This window comes from Callithrix jacchus, chromosome 18, assembly GCF_049354715.1.
Source record: "Callithrix jacchus isolate 240 chromosome 18, calJac240_pri, whole genome shotgun sequence".
Classification (NCBI taxonomy): Eukaryota; Metazoa; Chordata; class Mammalia; order Primates; family Cebidae; genus Callithrix; species Callithrix jacchus.
The window spans coordinates 24893660-24917733 of NC_133519.1; the positions used below are offsets into that span (position 1 = coordinate 24893660).

The 24074-nt window shown below is 35.6% G+C and overlaps 1 protein-coding gene across 8 annotated transcripts in view; it reads right to left on the reverse strand.

Annotated features, from left to right (window-relative positions):
- RASAL2 (RAS protein activator like 2) overlaps positions 1-24074 on the reverse strand; it is a 385295-nt gene that overhangs the window by 134297 nt on the left and 226924 nt on the right. For 4 of the 8 annotated variants that reach the window (XM_078356228.1, XM_078356227.1, XM_017966070.4 and 1 more), the window contains exon 1: positions 7892-8049. The exons of the other annotated variants lie outside the window; for them this stretch is intronic. In XM_078356228.1, the coding sequence (XP_078212354.1) occupies positions 7892-7904 (13 nt within the window). In that variant the 5' untranslated portion in view covers positions 7905-8049. Of the gene's footprint in view, positions 1-7891; positions 8050-24074 lie in introns of those variants that run through there. 8 annotated transcript variants of the gene reach the window in all.

Below are 24074 nucleotides of genomic sequence, written 5' to 3' on the forward strand. Positions count from 1 at the left end.
TCTGTTGCCAGACTGGAGTGCAGTGATGCAATCTCAGCTCACTGCAACCGCTGTCTCCCGGGTTCAAGTGATTCCCTTGCCTCAGCCTCCTGTGTAGCTGGGACTACAGGAGGCTGAGGCAAGGGGCGCACCACCACACCCAGCTAATTTTTATTTTTTATTTTTTTAAGTAGAGACGGGGCTTCACCACGTTGGCCAGGATGGTCTCAATCTCCTAACCTTGTGATCCACCCGCCTCGGCCTCCTAAAGTGCTGGGATTACAGGTGTCAGCCACTGTGCCTAGCCAAACTGGAAAACCTATAATATGAAAATGAACCTGGTATCCTGTTCGCACAAAAAGGATGGTGTAAACAAAAGGACTTTTACAGAACATCACTTCCATCAATATGGAAGTTGCCTAGAGTTTTTTGTCTTTGTTTTGTTTCTTTGCAAAACAGAGAGCTTATAGTAGGAATATTTTTCTTCAACTTTTTACTGAAGCATAACATACATGCAGAAAAATGTATGTGTTGTGTATGGTAGTTCATACCTGTAATACTAGCTCTTTGGGAGGCCAAGATGGGAGGATTGCTTGAGGCTAGGAATTTAAGACCAGTTTGGGCAAGATAGCAAGACCCCATCTCTATAAAAAATAATTTTAAACATTAGCCAGGCATAGTTGTGTGTACCTATAGTCCCAGCTACTCAGAAGGCTGAGAGGCAGGAGGATTCTTTGAGTCAAGGAGTTTGAGGTTACAGTGAGCTACGATCAGGTGGGCCACTGTACTCCAACCTGGATGACAGAGCAAGACACTGCCTCAAGAGAAAAAGAAAAAGAAAGTAAAAAGAGAGTGTACAAATAACATATACACAGGTCAGTAAGTTTTCACAAATGGAATTCATCATAGTACCCAGCATCTGAATCAAAAAAAGACACCACCACAGAACATTACCAGCAGCCAGAGGCCTCTCTTATATATCCTTTGCAGTCATTACCCCCATAAGGATAATCACTAACATGATTTTCATCATTCTATATCAGTCTGAACTCTATATAAATGGAATCACTTGTAAGTATTCTTTTGAGATTCTTCATGCTCAACATACATTTGTGAGGTTCATGCATTCTATCACACGAAGCAGTGGTTTGTTCTTTTTCATTGCTGTATAGAATTCCATTTTATAAGCAAACCACAACTTATACATTCTACTGCTGATGAACATTTGGGAAGTTTCCAATTTTTAGCTGTTAAATATAGTGCTGTTATAAGCATTTTTGTACAGGTCTTCTGATGAACCTAGGTATACATTTCTGTTGGGTACATAAATAGAGTAACTGCTGGGTCACTGAGTATTGTTCAGCTTTAGGAGATACTGCCTACTAGTTCTTCAAAGTAATTGTACAGGTCAATATGGTATGAAAATTATTTTTGTTCCAGATACTTATCAACATTTGGTATTTTCTTTTTTTCTCATTTTAGACATTTTGATGATTGTGTGATCCTATTTTGGTTTAAATTTGCATTTCCCTGATGACTAACAATAGCTGCGTACCTTCTCATATACTAAATGGTCATCTGGATTGCCTCTTTTATAAAATGAGCATTCCAGTCTTGCTTTTTTCTCACTGATGAGTAGGAGTCTGTTAAATATATTATGATCAAATGTTAAAATTAAAAAATTTCTTTTTTCAGACTATCAGAGAAAATGTAACATAAGCAACATCTGAACTAAATCTGAAAAGCCTTAAAATACTTTTTGTTCTCCCATAACACAGGTTTGATGGGGGAAAGAGAAACAAAAAGTCTACCTTTAAATATTTAATTCAGGAGCAAAGTAAAATGAAAATAGGTTTATAATTCTGACACTGGGAGAAACCCACTGGGAATCTGTCATAAATCACAGCACTTTATAGCAATAGTCACACCCTTCAAGCTATTTCTTGAAAATTAAAATTTCATTGTCAAAAACATTTTTCAGTTCTGCAAAGATAGATTCTGAGAAAAACAGGTAAATAATTGATTGGATATTCCTTTTAAAAAAGACCAGCCGAGGCTGGGTAAGGTGGTTTTTGCCTATAATCCCAGCACTTTGGGAGGCCGATGCAGGAGGATTACAAGGTCAGGAGTTCGAGACTAGCCTGCCCAATGTGGTGAAACCCCATCCCTACAAAAAAAAAAAAAAAAAAATACAAAAATGAACCAGGCATGGTGGCAGTCATCTGTAATCCCAGCTACTCAGGAGGCTGAGGCAGGAGAATTGCTTGAACCGGGAGGCAAAGGTTGTAGTGAGCAGAGATCAAGCCACTGTATTCCAGCCTGGATGACAGAGGGAGACTCTGTTTCAAAAAAATAATAAAAATTAAAAGAATAGTAAATAAATAAAGACCAGCTGAAAGCCTGGCTTCTGGTTTTAAATACCCTTCCATTAAAAAAAAAAATGAAACCAAATAAAGCAGTGTCATCAAGTGTTGACCTAAACAGATTTACTGAGGCACTGAGGACAAACAGCTATACCTTCACTAGACTTCTACCTTTTGTATTACAATAAATGTCCTCTGCCTAGTATATTTTGATATTGTATAAGCTTAAAAATGTTTCCAAGAGAGACTAGTTTTCATTCCTTGTAATGATAACAGTAACTCCCAGGGTTTCTTCTTTATACTACATTTTTGTTTAATAAAAATGGTCTACACCATTTCTCAGAGATGAGAAGAGAATCGTAAGGGCTTTAATTAATTTTAAAAAGCTACTTTAAAAACTTAACTTTAAAAGTTGATCATCAATCATTTCCCAAGTGCAGTTTTTATAGGGGAGGGAAATAAATAAAACTAAACATACTAAAAGCATATTTCAAAATTTTAGCAATTATACCCAAGCAAGTAAATGATGGTATTCATAAAATAGCATATTTATTGTTTCAGGAAACTACACTGACATTTCACTGGACTTCAGGTGGAGGAAAAATGCTTCAAGGAAAATACCAGGATGTATATAACAATTTCTTTTCTTTTTGTTAAAGATACAAGGTTTTGCTCTGTCACCTAGGCTGGAGTGCAGTAATATGACCATAGCTCTCTGCAGCCTTGATTCCTCAGCTCAAGCAATTCTCTCACCTCAGCCTTCTGAGTAGCTGGAACTACAGGTGCATGCCACAATGCCTGGCTGATTTTTAAATTTTCTATAGAGAGGAGGTCTCACTATGTTGTCAGGGCCAGCCTCAAGCAATCCTCCTGACTCAGCCTCCCAAAGTGTTGAGATTACAGGTGTGAGCCACCTGACCTGGCTGAAGTAGCAAATTATATGAAAGATAATATACTTTAATTAATAAAAAATCTCCTTAAATTTCAGTTGTACAATAGAGATTCAAAAAAAAAAAAAAGGCAGGCCAAATACGGTGTGATGCACTTCCTCTACCACATGCTGAAAGCTTTTAAATAATCTATTTCCTCTTTGTTTGAGTGACTAGTTTCCCATACTTTGAGAAAATGCTGATAAGAAATATTCTATAACCATTCTCAACAAACTTTTAGAAATGAGCTATTGGTACACAGGAGATGATGATCCTTCCCTGTTAATAGACTTATCACATCTTCCCTTGTCCTTTGACTGAACAAACTCAATTCTATGTACTCACACAAGCTAGATTTTTTGTGGTTCTTCTTGCACTCATTTTGACAAATCACTTCTCTTTTTTATTTCATTTCACGTATTTACCAGAAACTTCGTATTTCAGGTATTCCTGGAAGGAAGAGTGATTGAAGTAGGGAACCAGACATCTTACCTTCTCCTATCTGACTCAAGAGGCACACACAACCCATTTGAAGTATTTTATTAAAAAGTTACAAACCCAGAAACTTAAAAATGGAAGGAATACCCAGTTTTAATAATCTTCATATAAACTAAAAGTAGTATTTGTGAATAGTTACACAACAGTGCTGTTATAACATTTTTCAACGTACTCCGTAATCTCTGGAATTGGATTCTGGACATCAGTCAGCAACCTGTCCAACAGGCTGGCTATCCTAGGCAACACTTAATCCTGAATGACACCTGCTTTATTCCAGCAGCTCAAGTTGCTTACTTTCCAAGATTTGACATTAGAAAGAGCGAGCAGAACCAGATATATTTTCTTCTTCAAAGAGCAGGGCTGCACAAACCTAAACTAATTTTTCAAGGTGCTTTTTAGCAACTCATTTACTCAAAAAATACTGCAAACTTGAGAATGACAAAAATGTGGAGTTCTATAGAGTCATATTATTAACAGGATCATATTGTTAACAGGATCTCCTCATTGGTTCCCTCTTCATGTGCCTGAGTTAATAGTACTTACAATTCAGCTTAATGACACAGTTTGAGTAGGGGCAAGAAGAGTACCAGAGAGGACAAAGGCCTTCATCTGAATTTTAATCACTGACTCAGTAAGTCTCTCTTACTTGTCAAGTATGTACAAAGAAAGTATTCTGAGTGGCAACGCTTAAGGCTCCCAAACACAAGCTGAGATCATACCCAGAATTAAATGTGGAATTTTGATAGATGGAATTCCCATCAGCACTTAAAAATAACCACAGCTAAAAGAGGATTCATATCACTGAGTCATGACTCATTTTCTCGAATCATTGTCCACTAGGAACAACAGGACAAAAATTTTTGCTTCTGTTTCTGCACAGAAGAATCACATATTTTAAGAAAGCTTATGCAACTCAAATGTAAGAATCCAGTGAACCCTATTTCACAATACAATAGTCACCTGCTTCTCACTAAAACTGATATACAGGGAAGTGAAAACAAGAACAACAATGAACAACCACTAGGGAGCGTGAAAGAACAGAAGAGAACAAAAGTGTAACGAACACTTCCTCTTTAGAGACTGCTGAAGGTCAAGACTGGAGCAGAAGGGGAAACACAAGCATGTTGTCTACATAAAAGGATTCTCAGAGTCTTGGGTAGATAACTGGGTAACTTTCATGAGTAAATAATTAATTTGACAGAACAATTTACAGGTCCAGCTTCAAGTCCCTATCCCTGGCCCCTATCTATTGCCTTCATTTTTGTTTGAAGATATTTCATTCTTGGGATTTAACTGGGATACATAACACAGAATTATGCCCAAAAGATAGAAAGAAATCGCAACAACAAAGAGAGCAGCTCCTTTGAATGAGTCAAAAGTTTTGATCAACTATAGCCAAATCTTTTTCAGAAAATGTTGTCGCTATATAGCGGAGCTCTTTACCTTCTTTGAAAATTTAATACACAAACAATGTTTACATAGATTGTTCATGGGAAAAAATTTTTAAACAGTATCAAGGAGGAAATCATGAATAGTGAAAATAGGTCTGCCTTTAAGAATACACTGGTCAAAAGAAAATTATTTCACATACATATGAGAGTTTCTTTTTCATGTCACTCATTTCACTCTACCCACTCTATTCCCAGTTAAAACTTGTCTTTATTTAAGGTGATGGGTATCCCAAGTATACTGATTAGATCTTTACAAATTGTATAAGCATATTAAATTATCACATGAACCCCATAACTATACACATGTATTATACATCAGTAAAAACTTGTTTAAAAATAAAATTTGTCTTTAGCCACAAAGTGGGCACCTTTTTATTGTCTTTTTCTAACACGGAAAGAATGAACCTGCATAATCTGACATTTGATTTCAGAAGAAAAAAGTGTGTTTCTTTTTAGTATTTTTCTCTTTGTAGTGCATGGTAGTGAGTTTTATAATGATTAGCTTGGTTAATAAAATAGTTTATTTTAATTTAGCAAAATACCAGCAATAGATTAATGACTTCTGATTATTTCTGGCATCAGGAAACATAATCAGGCCAAAGGCCCATTTTACTCTTTCATTCTTTCTATCATATAATATACATACACAACATAATATACACAGATATATCATGGCAGTCCTTTCATATATTCAAAGCAGGATAAAAGCTGAGAGAAGAATCTACACTTCGTGTAATACTGTTAAGTTGGACAGAGCATTATGCCCTCATTCTCACAGCCATCAGTCCTCTTAAAAACAGTGTGCTTCAATAATGATTCTCCAGTAAGACAAACAGTCTCTTCTTTCCCAGTGGGTGGAGAATTCACTTTGTAATTTGGTTTCCGATATAGCTGAGAGGAGTAATGAAACTATTCCTTACAACTTACTCCCCATCCCACACAGACTTGTAAATCAGTGTTGCACTTACACAGACCCAGCCAAAAACTGGAATGAGCAGGTCAGGCTTTAATACAAAAGGACAACATCCCTTTACTGTGCTTATAGCCAAATCAAGCTAACTTGTTCCCAGGAGCTGTAAAGAGCCATAACAGATTCTGTTGACAGTGGCTATCTTTACTATTTAACTCACTAGAATAGTGTGGCCTCTCATCCCCACAATGGTCTCCAGAAAAATGGAAAGGGCAGCAACTTTTTAGGAACTAAATGAAAATGTATGAAGACAGATGTTCACTGTCTGTTGTAGCTCTCAAGATCCTTCACTTAAATATCCTCTAACACATAATTCATGAGGCGAAGTGACAGAGGATCCTTATAACAAAGCTGAGAGAAACAGAACTGGACCTTGGATAAGAAAGCAATTGGTCAAAATAGCTAGATAATTTTTAAAAAGTTACCTCATATTTTTATTTGAGTAAATGTAAGAAAGGCAGCAAATATAATTTGCTTTCAGTAAAATAGATACGTTACAAAAATAGATATTTACATACAGAAAAAGTTTACTAACATATTTATGCAGAAAACTGATAAGTTCTAAAGTCTTTTCAAAGTTAAAATCAATTTGAGTTTTGTAATTCAGAATATGCCACAGCCACGTAATTCTTTACATAAAAGCAGCATAGAAACTATAATCATTTTCCTTGACTGAAAGCCATTTTTTCCTCTTGATTATAAATATTTTGTTACTCATTATTCTAGTGAGCTAAATATTTTGTTAGAGGATATTTTTGGTTTTGGTCAAGAGCATGTATCAACAGTGATTTGATGACATCCATTCCTCAATATCTCCTCCCCATATGATTTCAATCTAGGTTTATGATGGACATGGTCTATTTAGGCAATAATTCATTGTAGTTGGGGCTAGCAGATGTAGTATAGATAAGATATAACCCTAAATATAATTGGTTCTATGAAAAACATGTAAAACAGAGAATAAGGAGATGTAGGTTTTCATTTCAATTCTGTTCCTAATTCTGACCTTGGGCAAGTACCTTAGACCACAACATTTTCATTGAAAATGGAGAGACTACACTAGATCATCTCCAAGTCTCTTTCAGATTTAACTTTCAATAAGTCAATAAATTTTCTTACTTGTCATCTTGGCAGAGGATATTAAAAGCCTACCTTGGGCAAAAATAACAAGCAAAGTTCTCATTTGAATGCTCTTACTGTTGTCTATGGATCAAACCTGTTGAACTTTTGAATGACACAGATTGATTATGTGTTACTGAGATTCAAGCAAGGCTGTTAACATCTTGTTGATGGTCAATATACTCTGTCTCACTCAGAGAGAAATGAGCTTTACCTGTTCCCAGGTATCTTTATATTTCATAAAGAATTTCAGGAAAGATCCAGAATAAGGATCCATTTCATATTATTGACAGAAAAAGTAAATGCTGCAGTGTTAATAATTTTGCTATGGTCATTATTCTTTTAATTAATCTGAGTTTCTCAGATGGTTATTCTTGTGCTGGATTTTCTACTGGAATGCTAACAGATAGCTTCCACAAAGTATTTCTGTGAACTCACAGTAATAAAAACCAACCTATTTTTTTTTTAAAAGCCAATAATCACAAAGGTAAATAGTCATTGTAGTTGTGTAATTTTTAAAAAAACACATTTCCCTTAAATACATGACTTTTCATTTCAGTCTCAGAGTCTAGGAATTCTTACCTGGGGTCTGCATCCTGTGAAGTTTCTGGGAGTGCTAACATGATCTTTCCAGCCAGCCAGTCAGAAACTCAAAACACTTTGTATACTGTACTCGCCTGTGCTCGCTTTCCTGCTCTTTCCCTTTTTGCTCTCACCCCGTGCCTCAGACAGTTTGGAATGCAGAAAAGCAAGAGCCAATGCCAGTTAAACTCAATCCTGGCCCCAACGCCACCCCACCCCCAATCCCGTTCTTTTGCTATAGAGTACTAAACAATAGCCACCCTTCCTTACTCACTCACTCAGCTTTCTTTCACAGCACTGGGTGCAGGCAGTCTACTTCAGGAGAAGCAATGTGATTTACCAAGCTAAGTAATTCATTTTTTCTATCACAAAGGATAAGAGGGCAGATGTGTGCATCTGTGCACTTTAAGAAGTGATTTTGTCATAAGCAGTCTAAAATAAAATTAAGTTCAGAGATTCTTATTTTGAAAGTTATTATGTTGAATTTAAATATAAACTCTTCAGAGTATAAAAACTGGGTAAATCTTACAGCTGAGGCAGAGATGGAGGTCTGTTAGCACATATACATTACTATCTTAAACTACTTTATTAAACAGATCAATTTAACTTACCATAATGGAAAAGCCTAAAATTTAGAAAAATAACAAAGTTTTTATTTCCCTAAAACCCTTTATTCAGGTCTTAAGCCAGAACTTCATTTCTTAAAAATTATTTTAAAAAGTATTTAATACTTTACTCATACAGAAATGCCTTGTATTATGCAGACTCTATGTTATATAGTCTGTAGCTGTGTTGAGGGTAGTGTTGACTACCAAGGGCAAAGTTTTTAAATGAAAAGTCCATCTACTATTAGGCAAATCCCATGAAGTTAGGAAGTTATTAGACCCCAGGATGTTGATGCTTGCTTTTCCTCCTCATTTTTTTTTTTAACTTACTGACAGATAAAAACCTGCTTTGCTGTAATCAAGAGATTTTGTATTGAGATTAAATTTGAGAACTTCATTTTGAAAATAAAGAATAATCAAAACAATTTTATATATTGAGTGGCTTTGCAAAACTAATTTTCTACTAGATGTAATGAAATTATAGATGGCATTACTGTTCTCAGTCATCCCTTTAGTTTGTTTTAAAATCAGTCATATTTCTAAGGTTTTATTTATATATTATCCCCATAAAAAGGCAGATCAACTATGTAATCTTCATTATTAATATGATGACCTAACACATTATGCAGGTGCTCAGTTGCTGAGGTTAGCAGGTCAGAACTGATCAATGAAAAAATTCATAGTGGACTCCACCTGCCATTTTAAAGCAGTGGAACAAAAGAGAAATGAAAACAACACAGTATTAATCTATCATCTACCTTTTAACAAATAGCTGATTGAAACACATACACTGTATCTATCATCTATCTACCCATTTATATTTACATATATATTATATATCTTACATATTAGATACATACTATACACATTAAGATGAGGAACACATAATCATCTAGTATAAAAAATAGCTAAATCATTGTGATAAGTTCCAAGAAGGACAAGAACAGGGTGCTATGTTTGTGTATAATATGAGGATCATGGTTTAAATAAGTTGGTAACTAAGTACTGGAATTATTGATGATGTTATTTATGTTTGAATTATAAGGTTATGGAATCCCAGTACCGGAAGTGATCTTTAAAATCATCTAGTCCAACAACTCATTCACTGCTTGAATTTTTCTTATTATTCGTTTGTTCAATGCTGGTATTTGACTATTTTTTCACTTAAAAACACAGCATTTTTGTGTATTTCAACATAATACAAACATTTATTAAGTTTAGTGCTGGGTAAGGACCACATAATATGGATTAGTCAAGACAATGCTACCCAACTCTTTATACAGGGGAGAAATGTAAAACCAAATAATTATAACATAGTGATTATTTGTAGAAATAAAATGGCTAAAGTGGCCTCACTTATCCAAAATGAACAGGCTTGGTGCTGAGTTGAGTGGTCAAATTGTGTGATCTAATCCATCAGTTCAAAACTCCATCAAACCCTAAGAGACTATTCCTAGCCAATAAGCCAATTCACTGCACAGACATGAATTTCAGCCACTTTCTAGCTTGAGCTCATGGCTAAATAATGCAGCATTTACTCGTGCTTCTCCAGCTTCTTGGAGAACTCACTCATGCTGCAGGAGAAGATTAAAATTTTATCAGTCATTTCAGTCTCTATCCCAAAAGCTGCGTTTCCTTGGCCATGGCACCACAGCACATGGCATTAGGTTCATAGACATTGAAGGTTAAGTAGAAATTACTCTGAGAAGCAACTTCTACTGACCACGATCCCACCTGTAGAAGCAGGTCCTAACTGGGTAAATGATGAAAGGACTATCTTTCCTTGGCTTTTAATTCTATTGGCTTCAGTAAGTTACTTGAAACTGCACAAGATGGAGATGAATTCCTTAATGTTCTTATTTCAGCACATAACATACACAGTGCTAGGCTCTGGCGTCAGAAAATAGATATCCTATGGCTCCTGTCCTTAAGTTATGCTAAAGTCCTCCTAAGTCTAAATACTTTAAAAAGGTTTGATGAGTGAAATATATCCATCCATCCATCCATGCATCCATCCATCCATCCATCCATCCACCATTTGCTAAGTACTGACTAATGTCAGGCATTTTCCTAAACTCTGGGGATAAGTGGGAAATAAGACAAAGTCCCTGCTGCCACCCTACCCTTACCCTGTATATATTATTGGAAAAGTATACTGAATTTTCAAAAGGACATTCTACTTATGTGCTTTTTTCATTTGTTTCAGCAACTGGAGAGAGCTGTGTCACTCAGAATCTGAGTGGTGGCAGAGACTATACCTGCCTTGTTCGCTGCTGTATCTGCAACAGTAAGTATACTGTCTGCCACATACTAAGTGCTTACTAAGTATCTGTTGAATAAATAAATGGTCTGAAAACAGGGATAAGTAAAGCTACATCTATGATAGTTTCAAAATTCAATATCAACAAATATTGTGTTTCTAAAAGGCTGTGAGATTTTTCTTTCCTAGTTACAAATCAACCAAATAGTATACTTTCTGAATTTTGAAAAATGCAGATAATGTTTCCCCGCCCCAACATCTCATAAAAAAGTAATATTATGGGATTCTGACTTTGGTACGGGTATACAATTCAATATGCTGGTCTTTAAGAAATCCTGAAACCATAAATGCATGATCTTTTTTAAAATCAATGGGCACAAAAATAAGGTAGTGGTATATAATTAAAAATTACATCCGGGTGCGGTGGCTCACGCCTGTAATCCCAGCACTTTGGGAGGCCGGGGCAGGTGGATCACCTGAGGTGAGGAGATTAAAACCAGCTTGGCCAACACGGTGAAACTCTGTCTCTACTAAAAATACAAAAATTAGCCATGCGTGGTGGGGAGGCACCTGTAATCTCAGCTACTTGGGAGGCTGAGGCAGGAGAATTGCTTGAACCTGGGAGAAGGAGGCTGCAGTGAGCCAAGATCGCACTATTGCTTTCCAGTGGGACAAGAGCAAAACTCCATCTTAAATACACACAAAAAACAAAAAACTTGCATATCAATTTTATTCCTTATCAAATAAATTAATGAACAAGCCACCCTGTTAATACCCATACTCTCCTCTTCCAAGCAGAAAACACATCTCAAAGCAAACTAACTCAGGTTACACCAAGCTGTTAGTGTGTTTCCTCTTTTGAACACCAGATGATCATAAACTCAGCTTCTTCTAATCATAAACAGTGTCTTTTCAGGTTTTCCCATAAACAAGACTGGCATTCTGATATGTGGGTCTTCCCACTGCATTCTTTTTAGAATTCATATTTAAAAAGGAAACCATTGTTTATAATTTGAATGACAAACACCAAAGTCACCCACTTATTCAGAAATGCCATTAAAATTGTATTTAATTTCATTTTTATAAAGACGGGATGCCAGCACAATACACAGACACACATAACATACACACTTCTGCTCTCTGATAAAGAAGCATTAATTCAGATAGTCAGCAAAGTACTTACAAGTGTTTAGAAAGGGCCATGTCAAACAAGTAACAATTATGATGGCCACAAAATATTTTTAAAACTTCCGGTTAAGCATTAGAGTTTTACTTTGCTCTTCTCACTAAGATGACTTAGTAGACTGCATTTTTTTTTTTTTTCTGGAATGGCAATTGGCTAGGAGGAAGTATTATAAGGAGTAGGCAAAAATCAAATATCAGTCTCCTGATATTGAGTTGAGAAACTCAGGCTTTCATGTGAATAAGACCACAGGTCAAAGAAAAATAAGCAAAATCCAAATGGGAAAATACAAGGAAATCCTTTCCTACTTTTACTTCATCATATGAAAAAGATTATACTACAAGAACAAAAGCAACACTTCTATTTCTATAAAAATTAATTAATAAACAATGAAAAGCAACTAAAAGTATTTTGGGATAGTGTTAGATATTACTGGATACTACCTCTTAATGTGCTCATAGAGCCAAGGACATGCCTGTGATATTAGAATTCCTCACTTAAAAATGGAATTTAAACAAACTCATTTTCTTCAGTGGTTTTAAATATATATTTAATATTTATTTATATACACATACATATATTTTTATATATATTCACATACATAATTATATATATACATAAACACACACACATACTTATCTATTAGGCTTATGGATTTCCTATTAAGCTAATGTGCTGTCACAACTAACACAGAAGCCCATTTTTCTCATATAATGCAGATAACCCTCAGTTTCAGTAGAAATGACGGTCATTAGGCATTTGTTTTTGCCTTAGTTTTAAAGAACATTTGACAACTGTGGGCTACTGTTTTTATAAAATCTATTTAGGAAAACCATAGATCTTATGGCACAATCACTCTTTGGCATACCACTGATACAAAGACATGTATATATATATATATGTACTATGTAATTCAAAATACTACTGCAGGCAGTTGACATCATTCAATTTCCATTATTTCCTTACAACTAACAGAAGCACACCAAAATCCAGTAGAGCTCGAAAGGGTTGTCAACAAGCATTTAAAAAAAGAAAAGAAGAAAAAGAAAAATTCTAACAGAAATTTCCTATGGAAACAGAGTTCTAAAATATACAACCTAAGAAGCAAATTATATTATTTTGCCTATTTTACAGATGAGAAAATGGAGACACAGGTTAAGTGAATAACTTGCCCAAAGTCACAAAGTGGTAGAGCCAGAATTCATGCGTTAGCTGGCTCCTGGATTGCTTTCCCTTAACCACTATGGTACAGTAAACTACTCCAAATGTATCTTTATTTGGCATTTTGGGGATTTTTTTTCCTCTTCATAGCTTTCTATACTTTCCAAATTTTCAATAATATAATTAATTTTATAAAGGAGCTTGCATACTGTTCCAAATTAGGTTTATCAGAAGCTATTGCTCGTTTCTTCAGTGTGTATTAATCTAGATGCAACAATGTATATATATCTTGGAACAATACACTAAATTTTCAAAAGAACATTCCACTTATGTGCTTTTTCATTTGTTTCAGCAACTGGAGAGAGCTATATCACTCAGAATCTGAGAGGCAGTTCCCGACTTGAAAATGATCACTCTGTGTGATGTGTGAGCAGTTTCCAAACATCTGTGTCCTAGGAGAGGGAGATCAGTGTGCGTGTGTGTGTGTGTGTGTGTGTGTGTGTGTGTGTGTGTGTGTTTAAAGGGAAACGGGAACAGATTGAGTAAGGAAAGGAGAAGAAACATATTCTCAGTATCAGTAGTCTACCCCCAAGTTTTGTGTTGTTTGGAATAAATCAAATTCAAGAGAAAACGAGGGGCCCCTTTTCCTCAGTTCAGTGGCTATTTTCCTCCTCCATTTTTAAACATATTTAATATTAAATAGGCCAGTGAATTTAATCAGACCCTATCTTTTATATAAAGAAATAAAGTAGAAAAACCAGTATTACAAATATATATAGTGCTTGGTTTGTAGATATGCCATATTGATTTTCTGCAAAATATTATCCTTTAGCCAAACCTTTGAAACTTATGGTCTTATTATTTTTTAAAAAGAAAATAAATGCCCCAAAGGAAAATTTAAGTTCTTAAGCAAAATAAATAAATTAATAATAACCTGTGGTACTTCTACTTACTGCTTCTGAACCATTAGGATAGTGACAGTGACAAAAATAAGACTCTTAATTATTTTCTAGGCTCCAAAAGGACAATCTTGTTCTATTTTATGATGCTGGTTATGTTACATTTTTATTTCAAATATTATATTTTAAAATATATTGTCGTTTTTGTTTTTTTTTTTTTGAGACAGAGTCCTGCTCTGTTGCCAGGCTGGAGTGCAGGGGCGTGATCTTGGATTACTGCAACCTCTGCCTCACAGGTTCAAGCAATTCTCCTGCCTCAGCATCCCAAGTAGCTGGGACTATAGGCGTGCTCCACCATGCCCCGCTAATTTTTGTATTATTAGTAAAGATGAGGTTTCACCATGTTGTTCACGGTGGTCTCGATCTCTTGACCTTGTGATCCGCCCACCTCGACCTCCCAAAGTGCTGGGATTACAGGCATGAGCCACCATGCCTGGCCTGCCTATATTTTTTAGAAGGATTATTTTTTAAAGTTCCTATGTGCTGACATGTATTTCTTTATCTTTTAAAAGTTGCAGCCAGGCACAGTGGCTCACGCCTGTAATTCCAGCACTTTGGGAGGCAGGGGCGGTCAGATCACTTGAGGTCAGTAGTTTAAACCAGCCTGGCCAACATTGTCAAACTCCGACTCCACCAAAACTACAAAAATTATCTGGGAGTGGCAGTGCATGCTTGTAATCTGAGCTACTACTTGGGAGGCTGAGGCAGGAGAATGGCTTGAAGCCAGGAGGCGTAGGTTGCAGTGAGCTGAGATAGCGTCATTGCACTCTGGCCTGGGTGACAAGAGCAAAACTCCGTCTCAAAGAAAAAAAAGTTACAATAAATGAGTTATCTTTTAACAAGTGTAAAACATTGTGGACATGAAAAATAAACCCATAAATAATCATTTTTAGTTTTTGAAAATGTCATTAAATAAGAAAAATAACTTTCAAGAGGTTAAAACTTCCCTTTAAATTACTGCACATGCAGTAAAAAATTATTACTATTATTAAAAAAATTCAATACCATAAGAAATGAATTAGATATTATACCCAGAAAAGGCAAAAGCAATGTTATAAAAGGCATGGAATTATGCAAGGTCTTTAATCAATTCATGATCAATTCCAAAACGATGATCCCACAAAGAAAACATTATGTAGTTCAGCAGCACAAATACTACATTCAAAGACAGATTTACCATTGTTTTAAAAACAAGCTAAGTTTTTCTGTCTACCACAAGGGTTAACACATTGTCTCTTGAAAGTAAAATATGTTATCTAAATGTATCACTGCTGAAACTACAGACAAAAATTTACTTCTAATGAAAAACTCAAAAATCCTCTTGGAGAAGTTTGTTTCAGTGAGTAGAAAAGTAATTCTCAAAAAAGATAAACAATCTGGTTTTGAATATAGTCAAGAATTATGATTATATACTATTTTGTAACCTATTTTCAACAGTAGTTACCATCAACAGGTAAATGTGCCCCACAGTAAAGTAAACTTGGGTTTTTGAACTCATTTAAAACTAAATAATGTATCTGACATGCTGATCTTAACCTATTTATGCTGGAAGTTGCAATTTCTTTTGCGAAAAATCAGACTTTGGTGATGACCTTGATCAACAGGATATAAATAACTCCCACAAACTTACCATTCCAATAATGTAACACTAGGCATAAATGAGTTAAAATGTCATATTGACAAAAAACAAAAACAGGTGAAAAATAGCTTCATCTCAGTAAAGTCTAATATTTGAATGATATTTTATGGATGAAAAAAACTGAGAGAATAAAAAGAGATTAATAAATCTGATAAGGAAACATTCATTAGTGACCAAAGGCAAATTCACACAACCACTATGACATTTCTCAAGGCCACAGTGAGCAATTAGACAGGGATATCTTTGTTTAAGAATTGGAGATACCTTTTTCTCCCTCATATAAGGAAATAAAGTGGTTTCCATCTGATTGGTAATGTGACAGGCCACAACGCTGATTTTGAGAATACAGTTTTTTGGTTTTTTTTTTGAGACAGAGTCTTGCTCTTATTGCCCAGGCTGGAGTTCAGAGGCACAATCTCGCCTCACTGCAACCTCCACCTCCTGGGTTCAAGCGATTCTCCTGCCTCCGGCTCCTGAGTAGCTGGGATTACAGGTGCCTGCCACCACGCCCGGCTAATTTTTTGTGTGTTTTTAGTAGAAACGGGTTTCACCTTGTTGACCAGGCTGGTCTTGAACTCCTGATCTCAGTTGATCCATCTACCTTGGCCTCCCAAAAGGCTGGGATTACAGGCATAAGCCACCACGCCCGGTCAAGAATGTAGGTTTTCCTGTAGAGAAAATCTAGGCTTGAATTTAAAAAATTTATTTATTCATTCACTCATTCATTCAATTATTAATGGGCTATGAATTATCCTATATCATCATGTATTGCATAATTAAATCACCATCCACAAAACATTTAAAATTTACTAAAATTTTTATGATACATGTTTTAAATTTTATGTCATATCTATACATATAAACATGAAGTTAACAATATAATCAATTGAAAAATGCTGAAAGAATATTGTACACTCTTATTTGACATTTAATTGAGCTCAATATTTATTGATTGCTATTAAATGCCAAAAATGTTCTTTGTATAGAAATTCTTTAAATGATGCATGAAGTTACATACATGTCTAGTAAACAGGATTTCACTCATCACAGTTTGTCCTATGACTACTGATAGCAACAAAAAACCCCATATAGTCTCTTTTAATATTTTTAAATGGATGACTACACATTTTTTCCTCCACTAAATAAGTGAAAGAGACAACATGATGAATAAATTTATTTTTATAAGGGAATAGGGAATTCAACCACTGACAATGTCATAGGACATGGGAGTACAGAACTCTTCCTCTTAGCCAGGTGTGGTGGTGTGCACCTGTGCTGCCAGCTACTCAGGAGGCTGAGGCAGGTGAACTACTTGAGCATAGGAGGTTTACGCTGCAGTTTGCAGCACTGTATTCTGGCCTAGGTGACAGAGCAAAACCCTGTCTCAAATCAATCAATCAGTCCATCAATCAGAACTCTGCCTCTTTTGCTCACCACTTCTAAGGTGCTACATTAGCAGAAGAGCACAGTGGTTCAGAGGATTGACTTTAGGGCCAAATTCCTAGGTTCAAATACCAGCTATGTCATTTACTACTTATGGTGTCTTGGACAAGCACTGTTTCAGTTTCATTAAGTGCTGGCAAACAAAGAGGCATAATAACAGTACCCACCTTATAGGGTTATGTGAATAAATATTTGCAAGGTGCTTAGAATAGTACTTGGCACAAACCACTATATAAATATTTGCTAAGTAAAATAAAATAAAAACAGTATTCTGGGAGAGGGGCGCTGTTATTAAATGCCAAACATATTCATTGTATAGAAATTCTATAAATGAAGATGAAAGGTGAATAAAAGGAAAATGAGAGAAATTTTTTTCACCCCTTATTTGACATGGTATTCTTTCCCTCCTTACCTCTTCACAGATTTCTCCATTCACTAGGACCCATAAGCTATTATTGATCAGATTCTCTGATATCTTTTTCTTTTCTTTCCATTTACAGAAATGGTTAATTCTTTTACAAGGGAACACTTTTAATCTGTTATTTCATGGCCCAGAGTACAGCCCACTGCAACTTCAACTATATGAAAAAGTCTACAACTTTGTCAAAAAGAACTCTCTTTTACCAGGAGTACGGTTCAGTCTTGTTCCATCCACAAATAATATGTATTAGAAATAAGGTGCTACATACTCTATGCTGTAACAGATTCCTCGGTAAAAAAAAAAAATGTAGACATCATAAATCACCCAAGGAGAGATGTAAATAGAATACATTTGTGAAATAATTTCTCAGGTATGCAGGACAGTAGCTTTCAGAACCTTAGATATATATTGCAAGCAGAAACATTAAGACAAAATAATTCACTACTTATGTTACTCATATTATGGTCTAGCATTAGCCTAATCTGAATGTATCCAATCAAACAACTTTGAGAAAAGATTTGTGCAGGGCTTACTAGTCAGTCATCTGATAACACTGCTGTAACACAGTGGAACTGTAACAAACTAGTGCCTTAACTTGAGCATTCAATAATATTTATCCTTACCCTACCCTCATTAATGACTCTGATTAAAGCAATTTAGTCAATAATATAATCAACCAAAATTTACAGAATGTAAATATTAATCTATAATACTAATATATACCACAGCCTTGCATCCTTTTACCCCAGTTTAGATGGATGCTCACTCAGTCAGCTACACAGCACCATCTAGAGACTTCCTTTCACCAAGATTCTGGGGATAACTTGTCTTTCTCTTGTCCCCTTTTTAAGAGACAGGGTCTCTCTCTGTCACCTATGCTGGAACACAGTGGTGCGGGCTTAAGCAATCCTCCTGAGTAGCTGGGACTTCAGTCTTGTCCTTCAGTAAGAGTACACTTGACAGATATATTAGCTTGGAATATAATCTCAGTTTAGACATCATGTTCACTTGGAATTTTAAGGGTACTGCTCCAAGGTCTCAGGCTCTAATATCACTATCAAGAAATCAGATGCTGCTCTTAATCAAATCCTTTATAGAGTATTTTTTGTTTCTGCTTTAAATCCCTGAAAACTTTTCAGAAGGGTCTCTCCGATTGCAGATATTCTGAAATTTCCTGAAGATGTGCCTTCAAGTGGGTCTATATTTATTAACCATACTGAGCGCTTCACAGGCCTATTAAACTGAAAATTCAATGAACTCAAATGTCAGTTCTGGGACATTTTCTTTCAGATCTTCACCAAATGTTCCTTAATCAGTGAGGCTATTTCTGAAGATCTCATATAAAAATAACATTCCTTTGCTTCCTTCTCCACCCATAGCACTCTCTACATCCTTTACCTTACCTCATTTTTTTCTCCATTGCATTTGTCACCATGAGGTGTACTGTAAAGGTGTTTGCTTTGCCAGTCTAGTCCCACCAGAATGTAAGTTCCCTGAAGGCAGGGGCTTTTGTCTGTACTGTTGGCTATTTTTAAATGCTTTTTTAAACAGGCCAGAACAGTGTGTGGTGCATAATAGGAATTTTTAAAAATGTATTCGAGGAATGAAAGGCTATACTCCCTAGGTTAGGCAATTTGCTATGTTAATTACTCTGCAGGGCTCTGAATTAGGGAACAAATATCGTTGGGGAGAGGAAGAGAAATGAGACAAGATCTCACAGCTGCCTGTTAGTATTATAAGGCACTCATAACCAGAGATACCCTATCAGTAAAGCAGTAGGGAAATAACCATGATAAGGTGAATTGAAAGTCATACAGACCTGGGTTTAAATTCTGGTTCTGCCACTTATTTGGCATCAGTATTCTTGCCTATAAAATAAGGGTACTAACAATACTTGTTTCACTGGACTACTGCCAGGAATAAATGAGATAATATACATCCAGAATTTAGCATTGTCACTGTTTTATCATAATTAAGTCTACCTAGTTACATCACTTATTGTTTCTTCACATTCAGAACTATTCTAAAAACATAAAGAGATGAATTTGAGGTGGCAGTTGGTGATACTAAGAAATAAGAAGAATTACAGAATGAGTAAGATCTAGCATTTGACAGCACAACAAAGTAACTACAGTCAGCAATAATTTGTTGTACATTTTAAAATAACTGAAGTAGTAAAATTGGAATGTTCATAACACAAAGAAATAATGAATGCTTGAGGTGACAGATACCACTTATCCTGATGTGACTATTATACATTATATGTATCAAAATATCTCATGTGCCCCATAAATATATATACCTACTACATACTCATACAAATTAAAAATTTTTTTTAAAAAAAAGAAATAGAAATAAGAGACTCACAAAAGTAGCCGATTCATGGTACTATGTACTAAAAATGTGATAGGAGATGAGATAGCTTGTATAGCAGAAAAAATAAACAGATGTATCAGTTCCCTAGTGCTGCCATAAAAAACTACCAACAACAGAGTGACTTATAACAATGGAAATTTATTCTCTCATAATTTTCTGGAAGTCAGAAGTCCAAAATCAAGGCATAGGCAAAGGCACCCTTCCTTGGAAGTCTGCAGGGGAAAAGACTTGCTTGCCTCTTCCAGTTTCTAGTGGCTCCAGGCATTCCCTGGCTTGTGTCTGCCTTATTCCAATCATTGGCTCTGTTTTCACAAGGCCTTCTCCTCCATGTCTATGTCTTCCCCTCTTTTGTCTCTTATGAGGACGTTTGTTATTGGATTAGGGCCCTAATATCCAGATATCCAGAATGTTCTTATCTTGAGATTTGAATTTTAATTATATCTACAAAGACCTTTTCTCTAAATAAGATCACTCTCAGGACTTGCCATTTCTATACTGTTTTTCTAGGAACAAGAACCAACAAGGTTGTCTTTCTGCCAGTTATGGTTTCTGATTCAACAAAGAATTGTGGCCAGGCACGGTGGCTCATGTCTGTAATCCTAGAACTCTGGAAGGCCAATGTGGGTGGATCGCTTGAGCTAGGAATTTGAGAACAGCTTGGCCGTGTGGTGAAACACTGTCTCTACAAAAAAAATACAAAAAATTATCTAGGTGTGGTGGTGTGTGCCTATAGTCCCAGCTACTCAGGAGGCTGAAGTGGGAGGTTCACTTGAGCTTAAGAGGTTGAGGCTGCAGTGAGTCAAGGTCATGCCACTGCACTCCAGCCTAGGTGACAGAGCTTTAAGACCCTTTCTCAAAATATAAATAAAACAATAAAGATAACATAAACAGCTTTTTATTAATTATATTCTCCCTGGTAAGTTAATAATTTTCCAATATCTAAGATTCTAACTTAAAAATATTTTCTAGCTTGAAGAATGTTACTTATAATCTAAATGAATACTAGGAAATATGACAGTTTTAAAAAGCTACTTAAGAGGACCTCCAAAGCTGCAACTAAATTTGGATATATACACATACTGAAATTTTTTAAAGAGTTTGGTAATTTTTAATTTTATTTAAAATAGAAAAGAAATGCTAAGTTAAAATGAGATTGTTCTATTTACCTGGACAATATTAGTACATGAAACTTGTCCTTTAGTAACAGCCTTTCAATATTTATATGGCAGCATGGTTTAAACCATAGGGATAATGCTATTTTTGATTGTCTCCAGAAAGAATAAATCATCACCTAAAACGTGATCAAAAGTCTTTAAGAGAAGATAACATCGGTAAAATGGGAGAAACAAGGGGTTGTAGAAAGAAAAACAAAATTAATTAGATATTCTTTTCTGAGACATAAACTTTTAGTACAATAACCAATTCTGAAATAGCATTATCAATAACATGAAAATAGTATACAATAAATTTTGAAAGATAAATACTAAAAGATGATGTCTCAGAGTCTAATAACATTTCTTTTGAAAATCTACTTATTATTCTTACTTATTAGCAATAATTAGAAGGGAAGTAGATTTCTGCTAATTAAATTTTGAACTTATTCTTTTATTCCCTAATGGGAACTGATACCACATACCTTTGCCTGATCTGTGATTCATTCTTTCCAATGTGAAAAACACATAAACCAGCCTTTTACGTGGGTCCATGAGATTCTGCAAAATTTATTTTTCTTGGGAAAGTTAAAAATTATTATTTATTTATTAATTCATTTATTTTTAGAGGCAGGATCTTGCTCGCTCTGTCACCCATGTTGGAGTGCAGCAGCACAATCATAGCTATATGTTGAATCAAACTCCTGGGCTCGTGATCCTGCTGCCTCTACCTCCCAAGTAGCTGGGACTGCAGGCACATGCCACCATGCCTGGCTAGTTTTTTATTTTTTGTAGAGAGAGGGTCTCATTATGTTGCCCAGGCTGATCTTGAACAACTGACCTCAAGCAATCCTTCTGCCTTGGCCTTCTAAAGTGCTGGGATTACAGTCATGAGCCATGGTACCCAGCTAATTCTAACTTATTAACTTGAGTAACACATTTAGTTATAAAAGCTCATCTTTTACTGTATTTTACTGTATCTCTTTTCTAAACTATATTACTTGTGTCAAAACTTATTAAAAGAGGCCAAATTTTCTCCTTTCTCCTATTTGGGATACAGTTTCTCTAGGGAGCCTATCTACCACTGTGAAACTTTCTAGCTTCTAGTGTCTACTCCAAGGCTATTTCTAGCCAACTGTTATATGCACTGCTAATGATACTCTGCTTTTAAATGTATTTTTTTCCTCCATTTAAGGCACATCCAATGTATTATCTCATTAGCTCTATCCCTAGCTGATCTGGTTCCTAATACATGTATCGGAATGAATACTTCTTTTATAATTCCTACCTTCAAAAATTAATTATAATATATTTGTTTAAATACCTTTTTCACTCTTTGGTGGCACTAATTTGATTAAAAGTGAGAAAGAAACCTAAAGGCCGTTAAGTAGAAAAGAATGAACTGACAATTATCTTTCTTCTATTATCAGTTCTCTTTTTAATTCAGCCACTTTTACTTCCTTCTCATCCTGTGAATTTATGTTCTAGGCACTCTTTTCTACCTTAAATTTTTCCTATCTTATTCTCTACTCTTCAGAGTTAGAACATGTCAAACACAGACAAAATAGGAATGTTGTAAGGAGAATTTTTTAAAAATGAAATGAATGGATGTTTCCTGTTGTGCTATATTAAAAATCAATTGAAATGACAAAAATGTTAACATGCAAATATCTGAAGACAACCGGAAAGAAAATAGGCTTTAAATTTTACAGAAACAAAAGTAACCACGGGCCAGGTGTGGTGGCTCACATCTGTAATCCCAGCACTTTGGGAGGCCGAGGCAGGTAGATCACAAGGTCAAGAGATTGAGACTATCCTGGCCAACGTGGTGAAACCATGTCTCTACTAAAAATATAAAAATTAGCTGGGTGTGGTGGCACGTGCCTGTAGTCCCAGCTTTTCGGGAGGCTGAGGCAGGAGAATTGCTTGAACCTGAGAGGCAGAGGTTGCAGTGACTGAAATGGCGCCACTGCACTCCAGCCTGGTGACAACGTGAGAGTCTGTCTCACCAAAAAAAAAATAATAATAATAAAATAAAATAAAAATAACCAGAATGATCAAATGAACACAACAGCTTTATGAGAAACTAGGGAGCATTCTTGGTTAAGCACTGTTACTATAGAGACTAGTTGGCAGGTGGGTGCCAAGGGGGGGGGTATAACAAAACAAATACTTCATCCCTTGAGGCAGCTACAGTCTGTTTTCCACACAAAATTAAACCAGATTTTCCACCAATCTGATTTATAAATTCTTCTGCTTGAAATATAAACATAAAAGGTTTTGTAAACAGTGCAGCCAATCTTGGGCTACCAAAAAAGAGGGCACATGCACATGTGCAACTAAATATTTAGCTAATTTTGATCAATTTATCTGAATTATTTATTTTCCCTTTCAGGAAAGGTTCTGGGTAGTCAAGGGCCGAGGACGAGTCTCCAAAATATATTTCAAGATGCATTATAAACAAGCCAACCTCCATCTTTCTACCTTCATTACATAACAGACTGGTGAATTATGACTATACTTAAGAAGACAGGAAGTGGCAAGTGAAAATGGAGAAAAACTAATAAACAAAGTCATAAGATACAGAGATAGAATGCTTTCGAAGGTGTCACACCTCGAATTTCTTCTTCTTTTTTTTTTTTTTCTAGAGATGGGATCTTGCTTTGTTACCCAGGCTGGAGTGCAGTGGTTCAATCTGTGACCCTGAACTTCTGGACCAAAGCAATCCTCCCACTCTAGCCTCCCAAGTAGCTGGGATTACAGAAGTGAACTACTATGCCCAGCTTCATATTTCTTTAATAGGCTGATTTAAACCTGTCCAAGCAAGATGAGAGGCATAATACCTACTCTATTATTTGTTCCATGATTTCATGAGTCAGAGCAAACTGAACTTTGCCTCAAATAAAAGTTCATGTTATTGTACCTCCATTCTTCTTTTGAATCACAATAAAAATCTCACCTAACAAATAAGCTGAGGTTCAAGGT